This window comes from Callithrix jacchus, chromosome 15, assembly GCF_049354715.1.
Source record: "Callithrix jacchus isolate 240 chromosome 15, calJac240_pri, whole genome shotgun sequence".
NCBI lineage: Eukaryota > Metazoa > Chordata > Mammalia > Primates > Cebidae > Callithrix > Callithrix jacchus.
In genome coordinates this window covers 11,272,814-11,285,669 of record NC_133516.1, presented here as the reverse complement: position 1 = coordinate 11,285,669, position 12,856 = coordinate 11,272,814, and the positions used below count along the sequence as shown (strand labels likewise).

The 12,856-nt window shown below is 40.3% G+C and overlaps 1 protein-coding gene across 4 annotated transcripts in view; it reads left to right on the top strand.

Annotated features, from left to right (window-relative positions):
• The window catches only part of MCCC1 (methylcrotonyl-CoA carboxylase subunit 1), an 82,738-nt gene extending 71,636 nt beyond the window's left edge, over nucleotides 1-11,102 (top strand). For 3 of the 4 annotated variants that reach the window (XM_078350236.1, XM_035274605.2, XM_078350235.1), the window contains 4 exons: nucleotides 2,888-3,025; nucleotides 7,516-7,623; nucleotides 9,429-9,500; nucleotides 10,743-11,102. In XM_078350236.1, coding sequence (XP_078206362.1) covers nucleotides 2,888-3,025; nucleotides 7,516-7,623; nucleotides 9,429-9,500; nucleotides 10,743-10,871 — 447 coding nt within the window. In that variant the 3' untranslated portion in view covers nucleotides 10,872-11,102. The remainder of the gene's footprint in view (nucleotides 1-2,887; nucleotides 3,026-7,515; nucleotides 7,624-9,428; nucleotides 9,501-10,742) is intronic. The other variant, XM_035274606.3, reaches the window with a different exon arrangement.
• Nucleotides 11,103-12,856: the final 1,754 nt, after the last annotated feature.

The window sequence follows — 12,856 nt, the reverse complement described above, 5'->3', positions numbered from 1 at the left end:
CTTGTGAAACTAAAATTCTATACTCATTGATTAAACAGTAACACTCCATTCCTTCTTCCCCCATCCCCTGAGAACCACAATTCTACTGTCTCTATGAATTGACTCTTGTAGGTACCTGATAGAAGTAAAATAATGTAGCATTTGTCCTTTTGTAACTGGCTTACTTCACTTGGCAGAGTGTCTTCCATGATGTAGTGTATATGAGAATTTCCTTTTTTTTAAGGCTGTAAAATACTCTGTTGTGTAGATGTACCATATATTCTTTATCCATTCAGCCAGTAATGAACATTCAGGTTGTTGTTTCTAGCTTTCAGCTATTGTGAATAATGTTGCTATGAACAGGAGTGTACAGATACTTCTTGAACACCCTGTTATTTATCCTTCTGGGTATATATCCAGAAGTGGAATTGCTGGATCATATGGTAATTCTGATTTTTTACAAAACCGCCATACTGTTTTCCATAGCAGCGGCACCAGTTTACAGTCCCGTCAGCAGTGAACAATGGTTCCAGCCTCTTCATATCCTTGCCACTACTATTTTCTGGGGTTTTGTTTTTGGATTTTTGTTTTATAATAGCAGTCTGAATGGGTGTGAAGTAGTACTACCTCACTGACTTCGACGTGCACTTCCGTAACGATGGATGATGCTGAGCATCTTTTTTTATGTTTTTACTGGCCATTTCTGCCCGTTTCTTAATGTAGTTGTTTTGTTGTTGTTGTTGAGTTGTAGGATAAATTGAAAAAAAATTTAAAACCTAATAACAAGTACACATTTCATTAGCCATCAGAGTGATAACATTATCACACATTCAGTAGCCTCTGGAAAATTCCATTGTGTATTATGAGAGAATGAGCGTACAAAAAACAAATAATATCTTAGTCTTTTTTTTTTTTTGAGACACAGTTTCGCTTTCATTGCTCAGGCTGGAGTGCAATGGCGCCATCTGAGCTCACCACAACCTCTGCCTCTCGAGCTCAAGCCGTTCTCCTGCCTCAGCCTTCTGAGTAGATGGGATTACAGGCATGTTCCACCACACCTGGCTAATTTTGTATTTTTAGTAGAGACAGGGTTTCACCATGTTGGTCAGGCTGGTCTCGAACTCCCAACCTCAGGTGATCTGCCCACCTCGGCCTCCCAGAGTGCTGGGATTATAGGCATAAGCCACTACGCCCAGCCTTCTTACTCTTTTTATGACTTTATGGATACTCTAAAAAAGGTATTAGGGACCCCAAGGAACACACAGGTCATATTTTAAGAATCTCTAGTATAAAGTTTATGATAGTCCTTAATTGAAAGAAGACCATTACATTGACAAAATGGAAGGCTTAAATAGTCAAAGAAAAAAAAAGTGGAAATTCAATCAAATTCCTATAGTAAGGTACAAGTTTAGGGAATAGAATAAATCATTTTTAATGAGCTAAGAGATTTCAAATCCTGCAGAACAGATTTATCAGTGTACATGTTAGACCTCCCAGCATTTTGAGACACATTGATTTTCTTTCTCTGAGATTCAAAAAATCCATGGGATGTCTGCCTATTTGGGTATGAGGATTACAATTCATATTAATGCCTCTGGTTTGTTTGAGATGATTTCTTGTCCCTTGGTAGCTGGTAAAGTAGATTGCCAGTTTGTTCTAATCTGCTCGTGGAACTACATTTACAATTTCAAAATGTGTTTTCGTGAATCTCTAAACAAAACTGTTTCCATTTTAACCTTTATGTCCTAAGAATTTCACAAACATTCAAATGGCTGTTTTAGTAGGTTACAAAGTGTAGTAAAATGTCATATTTAACTTAGGATAGATGAGAACCAGTGTATAAATATTGCAGGGTGACCTATTTCACCTTAGCCTATGTAATATATTTGAAAAGAATAGCCATGTGACTTCTACACTAGCATTATGGGAATTGAAACGAAGACTAGAGGGAGAAGATTTAAATGGACTTTTTGCCTAAGGGAAATTTTTAAACAAAGTTTTCATGTCTTTTTATCAGGTTCCTTGAAACATTGTGAACTTTGTTCTTTGGTATGTGGTCTCTCAGAGTGAGAAAATTGTGGCCAATCTCCAGCTAATTTATGTTCTTAAATCATAACTGAAACTCATGAATTGGACCTATGTGTTGATGACATACAAGAAATATCATCTGATTATATGGTTCTGGCTTTTTTTTGGTGACTGACTGGCACAGGAAAACTTCAGATGCTCAGAAATGAGTGTATATTACAAACATGTAATATATATGCAAATAAATTTTAATAATTTTGCATAGCTTGTTTTTTTGGTTTTTGTTTTTTGAGATGGAGCTTTGCTGTGTCACCCAGGCTGGAGTGCAATGGCGCGATCTTGGCTCACTGCAACCTCTGCCTCCCGGGTTCAAGCGATTCTCCTGCCTCAGCCTCCTGAGTAGCTGGGGTTACAGGAATGCGCCACCAGGCCCGGCTAATTTTGTATTTTTAGTAGAGACCGGGTTTCCCCATGTTGGTAAAGCTGGTCTCGAACTCCTGACCTCAGATGATCTGCCTGCCTTGGCCTCCCAAAGTGCTGGGATTACAGGTGTGAGCCACCACGCCCGGCCGATTTGTATTTTTATTTCTTATTTTTAGTGCTATCTTTATATGTTTAAATGAACCTTTATCTATAGCATTATGGTGCTATGGATATGCTAGATAACTTTTTTTCCTTTTAATCATCTTCCTGTTATTTCTGTATAAAATATCTTGGTTAGGAATAGGGGAACGTTTCATGACTTTTTTAAAACAATATTTTATATGTTTAAGACACATTTTATGTTTTAAAACTACTAATAGTGAAGAATTGGTTCTGATCTTATTAATTCTGTAGGTTTTCCATTTATTTTAAAGATCTTATTTTTCATTTTTTTCAGATTGAAGATAAAACTTTTCAAGTCCTTGGTGATATTTACAGCAAGGGAGACTGCACTTACCTGAAATGTTCTGTTAATGGAGTTGCTAGTACGGTTAAGCTGATTATCCTGGAAAACACTCTTTACCTATTTTCCAAGGTACTGTCTCTTTTTTTATAGCATCAGTCCTGGGGCATGGGAGAAAACTGTTTGACCAGAGACATTTCACTGAAAGAGATTAGGAAGATCCAGCTTCCTTCGAGCACTGCTGCAACCTTTTTCTCTCTGTTTCCTTGCCATTCTGTGTTTCTTTGCCAAATTCCTGCCCTCTCCAGTTTCCCATTCACTTCTCTTGTTCACACAGATGCTCATTGATATACATATCCATTTTCTTCCTGAATTCGGAAACAAATCCTTATACTTTGTTTGTCAGAGAGTATTTCCCTGCTCCGTGGGTGGTATTATCTCAGGGCTTTGATGCCTGAACACTTTTTCCCACCCACCATCCTCCTGACAGCTGGAATCCTGGTGATTTTGGAGGAGGTGACCACTGGGAGAGGGGTCTGTGGACCAGATGTTCCTTGTGGGGAAGGTGGACAGAGGGAAGGGGGATGGCATGAATGGTGGTCTCTGCACAGTCAAAAGATAGTCAAGGCAGGCTTTGCATGGATTTGGTTAAGAGCCTGCTGCCTGGGCAGAAGGAGGATAATGGATTTTCAGATATATTGTGGCCTCACAGTGCTTTGTGATGAGATTCCTTTAGCATCCTAGTAATTAAACTACTATATGTGGCGTTGAGGATGATCTCACTGTGCCAGGCACTCCTTTCCATCGCCAGTGATGCTGTAGTAATAACGATGATAGAGGAAGTATAATGGAATGGCGAAGAGCACAGTTCTCAAGTGTGCAGCTGCTGTGGCCTTGCCACTTAGCAGCTGTGTGACCTTGGGCTGTTAACCCACCTGGGCTTTAGTTCTCCTATCTCTAAACGGTAATCATAACAGCAGTAATAGCAACAGCAGTAACAACAGGTGCAGTGGCTTGTGTCTGGAGTCCCAATACTTTGGGAAGCCAAGGCAGGCAGATTGAGACCAGAAGTTTGAGACCCATCTGGCAACATAGCAAGACTCCATCTCTGCAGAAAATTTTAAACATTAGCCAGACATAGTGGTGTGTTCCTGTAATCCTAGCTACCCAGGAAGCTAATGCAGGAGGATTGCATGGGCTCAGGAGTTCAAGGTTGCAGTGAGCTATGATTGTGCCACTGTACTGCAGCCTAGGTGGCAGAGCAAGACCCTGCCTCTAAAAAATAATAATAAGGCGATGGCTCATGCCTGTAATCCCAGCACTTTGAAAGAAAGAAAGAGAAAGGGGAGAGAGAACAGGAGTCTTGCTCTATTGCCCAGGCTGAAATGCAATCTAAAAATAGGTGTTAAAAACCTCTTTTATATTGATAGTTATGCTTAACAGCAGAGACAGGAAGGAATAAGGGAAGAAAATAACAAACAGCCAACCAGTATTTCATTTAAGTCTGTAAAATGCTATGCAAATGCTGAAGAGTGATTTACTTCCATTATGTGGTCACTTTCAAAATAGGTGTAATGTGATACTGAGCAAAATGTATGTTCTGTGGACCTGGGGTGAAGAATTCTATAAATATTCACTAAGTTTTCTTGTTCCAGGTTTGAGTTCAAATCATAGATGTCCCTGTTAATTTTCTATCTCGTTGATCCATCGAATATTAACAGTGTGGTGTCAGAGTCTCCTGCTATTATTGTGAGGGAGTCCAAGTCTCTTTATAAGTCATTAAGAACTTGTCTTATGTATCTGGGTGTTCCTGTATTGGGTGCATATATATTTATGATCATTGACTCCTGTTGTTGCATTGATCCTTTTACCTTTATGTAATGTCCTTCTTTGTTTCTTTTAGTCTTTGTTACTATTAAAGTCTGTTTTGTCAGAGATGAAAGTTACAACTCCTGTTTTTTTTTTTTTTTTTGCTCTCCATTTGATTGGTGAGTCTTCCTCCAACCCTTTGTTTTGAGTCTTTGTGCATCCTTGCTTATGAGATGGATCTGGATACAGCATACCGATGGGTTTTGACTTTTTATTCAATTTTCCTGTCTGTGTCTTTGATTGGGGCATTTAATCCATTTAAATTTAGGATTAATATTGATATTTGTGCGTTTAATATTGTCGTTTAATGCTAGCTGGCTATTTTGCCCATTAGTTGATATAGATTCTTCATTATGGAGATACTCTTTCCCTTTTGGTAAGTTTTGGGGATGACTGATACTGGTTGTTCCTTTCTGTGTATAGTGCTTCTTTCAGAAGCTCTTGTAAAGCAAGCCTGGTGGTGATGAAATCTCTGAGATCTTGCTCGTTCGTGAAAAATTTTATTTTTCATTCATTTATGAAGCTTAGTTTGGCTGGATATGAGATTCTGGCTTGAAAATTCTTTTCTTTTAGGATATTGAATATTGACCCCCACTCTCTTCTAGTTTGTAGGGTTTCAGCTGAGAGATCTGCTGTGAGTCTGATAGCCCTCCCTTTATGGGTAATCTGACCTTTATCTCTAGCTGCCCTTAGAATTTTCTCCTTTATTTCAACCCTGGTGAATCTAGCGATTATGTGTCTTGGGGTTGCTCTACTTGAGGAATATCTTTGTGGTGGTCTCTGTATTACCTGGAGTTGAGTATTGTCCTGCCTTACTAGGTTGGGAAAGTTTTCCTGAATAATATCCTGAAGAATATTTTCCAGCTTGGATTGATTCTCTTCATGACATTCAGGAACACCTATCAAACGTAAATTAGGTCTTTTCACATAGGCCCATATTTCTTGGAGACTTTGCTCATTCCTTTTTACTCTTTCTTCTCTAATCTTGTTTTCTAGTTTCATTTCATTAAGTTGGTCTTCAACCTCTGATATCCTTTCTTCTGCTTGATCAATTCGACTGTTAAAACCTGTGCATACTTCTCGGAGTTCTTGTATTGTATTCTTCAGTTTTATTAATTCACTTACATTCCTCTCTAGATTGTCTATTCTTGTTAGGATTTCGTCAAACCTTTTTTCAAGGTTCTTAGTTTCTTTACATTGGGCTAGAACATGTTCTTTTAATTCACAGAAGTTTCTTATTATCCACTTTCTGAAGCCTAATTCTGTTATTGGAATGCACTTTGTTCCTTGTTGATGAGGAACTGTGATCCCCTGTAGAGGGAGAGGCATTCTGATTTTGGGTGTTCTCAGCCTTTTTACACTGGTTTCTTCCCATTATTGTAAATTTATCCACCTGTCGTCTTTGTAATTACCAACTTTCAATTAGGTCTCTGAGTGGACGTCCAACTTGTTGATTCCCAGCACCGGATTCTGAGCAATCCACTGAATCCCAGCACTTTGGAAGGTTGAGGCAGGCAGATCACAAGTTCAGGAGATCAAGACCATCCTGGCTAACACGGTGAAATCCTGTCTCTACTAAAAATACAAAAATTAGCTGGGTTGTGGCATATGCCTGTAGTCCCAGCTACGCAAGAGGGCGAGGCAAGAGAATTGCTTGAACCTGGGAGGCGGAGGTTGCAGTGAGCTGAGATTGCACCATCCAGCATGGGCAACAGAATGAGACTACATCTCAAAAAATAATAATAATAGTAACAATCACAGTCCCTTCCTTATAGCGTTGTTATGATGATTAATGACGTGTGTGTTGAAAATAGTGCCTAGCATACTGAGCAGCTGAGAGTAGGGATGCTACTGAAAATGGCTTCCAGTCAGTGGCTACTTGTTGTCTACAGGTAATGCTTTATTTTTATTTTATTTTATTTTTTATGAGATGGAGTCTTGCTCTGTTGCCCAGGCTGGAGTGCAGTGGCATGATCTCAGCTCACTGCAACCTCCACCTCCTGGGTTCAAGCTATTCACCTGTCTCAGCCTCCCGAGTAGCTGGGATTACAGGCACATACCACTGCCTGGCTAATTTTTGTGTTTTTAGTAGAGATGGGGTTTCACTATGTTGGCCAGGCTGTTCTAGAACTCCTAACCTCAGGTGATCCACCCACCTGGGCCTCCCAAAGTGCTGGGATTAGAGGCGTGAGCCACCAGGCCTGGCACTGATTCTTTTAATACACTGTGAGACAAGTATACCATTACCCCTTTACAGTGGGAGACCAAGGCTGAGAGGGATTTAATAATTTGCTCTAGGTCATAAAGCTAGAGTAGAACACTGGTATAATGGTGACGAATTTTTTTTCTTTTTTTTTTTTGAGTCAGAGTCTTGTTCTTTCACCCAGCTGGAGTGCAGTGGCACCATCTTGGCTCTCTGCAGCCTCTACCTCCCAGGCTTAAATGATCCTCCTGCCTCAGCTCCTGAGTAGCTGGAGCTATAGGCGCGTATCACCACACTAGGCTGATTTTTGTATTTTTTGTAAAGATGAGGTTTTGCTCTGTTACCCAGGCTGGTCTCGAACTCCTGGGCTCAAGCTATCTGCCTGCTTCGGCCTCCTAAAGTGCTAGGATTACAAGCGCAAGCCACTGTGCCTGGTCAAGATGACTCATTATTGAACAGATAGCTGGGAAACAGTTATTACCTCAGGTATATTAGTAAAAATACAGCGATAGGATCTTGATTCCATTTTCAGTTTGTTTTCTATTTCTAGGAAGGAAATATTGAAATTGACATTCCAGTCCCCAAATACTTATCTTCTGTGGGCTCAGAAGGAACTCAGGGAGGCCCCTTAGCTCCTATGACTGGAACCATTGAAAAGGTAATCACATGACATCTGTAGAATGATGTTCAGTAAGCTTTAATAAAAGGCTTTGTGAACTTTGTCATTTATGTCCTTTTCCCTTTGTAAACCTTGCTCATGGGCAAGCTTTACAAGCATCCACTTCAAAAAAAACAAGAGGATCTATTACAGATTCAAGTTTTGTGTTACAGTCTTCAGTGAAAATACCCATTTACCTAATTTATGATAAGTATTGCTGTTTTTGAAGGCAGGAATTTGCATCAAAGTACAAATAATCTAAATTGTCTTTTTATGATTAAAACTGAGCCTTCATTAAGCATTATTCAAAAAACTGGTTTTGAAAGTTTAATAGCAGCAAATTTTTCATGAAATAATGACATTTTCTTTAGTGTACATAGTTGCATCTGTGTTAAATGTTCAATGTGTTTAAAAGGCTGATATGGTGAAGAACAATGTGGTTTGGTGTTGAATGCAATATATAATTCAGAGTTGCAGTCCATACTGTCTGAGTCAGTTCAGGCTGCTATCATGGAATACCATAGACTGGGTGGCTTTTAAACAATAGAAATTTATTTCTCATGATTCTGGAGATTGGGAAATCCATTAAAGCACCAGCAGATGAGATATCTGGTGAGAGTCTACTTAGTGATTTCTTAAACAGCATTTTTTTCTCTGTGTGGTCATGTGGTGGAATGGGCACAGGACCTCTCTTCAGGCCTCTTTCATAAGGGCACAAATCTCATGCATGAGGGCAGAGCCCTCATGACCTAATCACCTGCTAAAGGCCCCACCTCCAAATACCATCATCCTGGAGGTCAAGATCTCAACAAATGAACCCTGGGAGGATATAGACATTTAGACCCTGGCACATACATCAAATGTGATAGATCAGTATCCGTAGCCTCCTTTTTATATATTTGAATACAGTAGCGTCTCCTCCAATATGTTTCAGTCATAAAAACTCAATTGTATACTCTTGGAACAACAAAATAAAGAAGAAAATAACGACTTAAATAGTGTGGGTGATTTGAGCCACCATTCTCCTTTGAAAATATTTACCTGCAAGTGAGTCTGAGCTGGGAGACCTGGATCTGCCTTTAGCTCAGTGGATTTCAGTCCCCGCAGGCCTCTCATAATGTCGGCATCTCTGCACAGCTCTCTGAGTCTCACACTTAGTAACCATGTGAACAAAACAGAAGTGAGACCATGTAGGATATATGAGTCCACGTATATGTATACAAAGGAAAACAGAAATTTCTTTCTGGGGTTGCTAATAAGTTTAATTCTGTTGCATGAAGACTACCTTCACATTTACAACACAGGTCTCTGAAGAGTTCAGACACACTTACTACACTTGGTCCTAGACGACCCCTTCCCTATTGGCAATGTGTTGTGTTTGTACATTCTTGAAAAATATGAAAGGATATCAGAATATATGGAGTATATTCATGTGATTCAAGCAAAACTAAGTGGTCGTGGGGGTGGGGACAGGGAACTAAGCAGTGCTGCCCACCGATCACAGTGCCGGCAGTGCCAGATTGACCTGTAGGTCTCTGATGTGACCAGTACATTTGTCTTTGGCAGATAACACAACCACATAGACTCTACTCAGCTCTGCAAGTTGATAGACCAACTCTATGGGCCGCAAAGGACCTCTGTGTTGTTTTCTTTCTTTTAATTGATATTTTATTTTGCATATTCATGGTTTACAACACGATGTTATGAGTACATATAGACAGTAAAATGGTTACTATAATGAAGCCGATTAACATATCTAGGACCTCTGTGTTGTCAAATATTGACCTGTCACACTGACTCTCAAGGTGTTTGTCAAAGCTGGAGACAAAGTGAAAGCTGGAGATTCCCTAATGGTTATGATCGCCATGAAGATGGAGGTAAGTGAAGTCATGAGTTCACTTGCTAAAAGGACTTTGGGAGTGATCAGACCTAATTGTTCTTTTGCCTTATTCTGTAAGTTAATACCCCTTTAGTTATGAAGAGCCATAGACTGATGAAGCATTAATTGTAGGAAACAAAACCAAACTATCCTTCTTGTGAAATGATTTTTATTTTAATTTTGTGAAATTGCACCTGTCATTTCTGATTTTGAAATTATTGACAGCTTGGAATCAGGCAGTAACCCAACTGAATGTTAACTGTTAGTGTTTTCTAAGGCTGAACCAAGGATGCCAGGCGTTAGTTTCAAAGTGAAAACCTCAATCAAGTTAAATTTGCTGTTTAGGTTTTTAGATGGTTCAAATGGTAAGTCAGTGATTCTTAGCCTTGGCTGAATATTGCAGACAGTCCTCAATTTCCAGTGGTTCAGTTAAGGACTTTTCAGCTTGATACTGGTGCAAAAGCTATCCACGTTGAGTATGCTCCTTAACTTACACTGGATTTATCTGGACCTGACCCCATTATAAGTCAAGGAGCATGTGTACAGTCAGCTGGGGAGATTTTAAAAACTGCTTCCCCAGACCAGTTGAATTGTGATCTCCAGGATTTGGGTCCAAGGATCAGTACTTTTGAAAGGCTGGGCACAGTAGCTCACCTGGAATCCCAGTGCTTTGGGAGGCCAAGGCAGGCGGATCATTTGAGGTCAGGAGTTAATGACCAGCTTGGCCAATATGGTGAGACCTCATCTATATTAAAAATACAAAAATTAGCCAGGTGTGGTGGCACATGCCTGTAATCCCAGCTACTCTGGAGGCTGAGGGAGGAGAATCACTTGAACCTGGGAAGCAGAGGTTGCAGTGAGCTGAGATTGTGCCACTGCACTCCAGCATGGGTGATAGAGTGAGAATCTGTCTCAATTAAAAAAAAAACAAACATGAAAGCTTCCTAGGTAGAATTCTAATGTGATGCTCGAGCACTGCTAGCTACACCAGAGCTCCCCAGTCATGTCCTTGAATGGGTACTGGTGTGTCTGAGTGTGGATTCCTCTCAATCTGTCACCCTTCTCCCTGTGTGCTGTGATGTTGAAAACAACAAGAACAACAGGGCCTTAGAAGGCACTGAGAGACAGGCAGCATCACGGTTGGCCACAGTTTTCGTTTTTGGTCTCCCTTTCGTGACTGTACAGACTCGGTCCTCATTAGTATTGCAGCTATCATGTGTCCTGTTTTGTGTCTCTGCAGCATACCATAAAGGCTCCAAAGGATGGTACAGTAAAGAAAGTGTTCTACAGAGAAGGTGCTCAGGCCAGCAGACACACTCCATTAGTCGAGTTTGAGGAGGAAGAACCGGACAAAAGGAACTCGGAATAAACTCCTGCAAGGAAATGGTCAGTGAAGTTGTAGTGTCTTCTCGCTCCACCAAAAAGAGAAACTGCCTCTTGCTTTTCTCGGGGTCTCTTAATGCAGAGTTTTACTAAATGATCGTATGCTTGTGCTGAACGCCTTTCACATTTGAAAATCATGCATCTGGGTCACAAATATAAATTATCTCAAAAATTTCCTACTAATAAAGTTGAATTATTCTTTGTTATTGGAAGCTAATGTTTGTTTCTGCCTCAAATTTTATACAATGTAGTCTCTTTTAGGAAGAGGGGAAGAGAAAAGGTCATTTAACTAGATGGAGTACTTTCCAGTTGCAGTTATAATGAAAATGGGCAGCAACATGTTTCAGAGACAGATGTCCTGGAGCTCATAAAAACCAAGGTTTTGGCCGGGCGCGGTGGCTCAAGCCTGTAATCCCAGCACTTTGGGAGGCCAAGGCGAGTAGATCACAAGGTCAAGAGATCGAGACCATCATGGTCAACATGGTGAAACCCCGTCTCTACTAAAAATACAAAAAATTGGCATGGTAGCGCGTGCCTGTAATCTCAGCTACTCAGGAGGCTGAGGCAGGAGAATTGCCTGAACCCAGGAGGTGGAGGTTGTGGTGAGCCAAGATCGCACCATTGCACTCCAGCCTGGGTAACAACAGTGAAACTCCGCCTCAAAAAAAAAAAAAAAAAAACCAAGGTTTTGTCTGGTCAAAAGTAAGATACTTACTAGGTAGTTTAAAGACGTGAATATTAGCCAGGCGTGGTGCGTCATGCCTGTAATCCCAGCACTTTGCGAGGCTCATGCAAGAGGATCACTTGAGTTCTGGAGATTGAGACCAGCATGGGCCAACATAGTGAAACCCTGTCTCTGCAAAAAATAAGCTGGTTGTGGGTATACACCTGTAGTCCCAGCTACTTAGGAGGCTCAGGCAGGAGAATCACTTGAACCTGGGAGGTGGAGGTTGCAGTAAGCCAAGCTCACACCACTACACTCTAGCCTGGGTGACAGAGCGAGACTCCATCTCAAAACAATACATAAATATAAATAAATAAAGACATGGATATTATTTCTAGTGTTTGTAATTGGAAAGTTTCTATCTAGATTGTCACTGCCTTTATTGTACTTTCTAAGCTTATAAAAATATATGTATTATATATTATATGCTAAAATATATTAATAATATAAATTTTTGGTAAACTTGAAAAGTATAATTTTATAGAAAAAGTAGATAAGAGTTAAAAGCCTGAGTCTGCTGAATACTTTTTTTTAGATATACTTTTTTCATTATGGAAAAAAAAGTTCAATTTACTTTTATCTAGATTTTGTGTTACTTTGACTAATATGTGCAGCCCTTGCATTTTTATATAATCATTGAAGTGTCGACTATTTGTTGAATTGAGTTCTTGCTGAATACATAAGACTGTGCTAAATGTTGTGGAAAATACAGAGAAATATAAAAGATGGTCTCTGTACTTTTAGATGCCTATATTGGGAAAGTTAGCATGATCATGTCTGCTATGATTAGAATGTGTCCTCTGTATTTCATCTGTTAACTTAATCCCCAAGTTCATGTGTTGATGAGAGGTAGGACTTTTGGGAGGTAATTAGGATTGGATATGGTCATCAGGGTGGGGCCCCCATAATGGGACTGGTAGCTTAAAACAGGAAGAGAGGCCAGGCGCAGTGGCTCACGCCTGTAATCCTAGCACTTTGGGAGGCCGAGGTAGGTGGATTGCCTGAGCTCAAGAGTTCTCGACCAGCCTGGGGAACACGGTGGAACCCCATCTCTACTAAAAATACAAAAAATTAGCTGGGCATGGCGGCGGGCACCTGTAATCCCAGCTACTTGAGAGTTTGAGGCAGGAGAACTGCTTGAACCCAGAGGCGGAAGTTGCAGTGAGTCGAGATTGCACCATTGCACTCCAGCCTGGACAACAGAGTGAGACTCTGTCTCAAAAAAAAAATAAATAAATAAAAGAGGA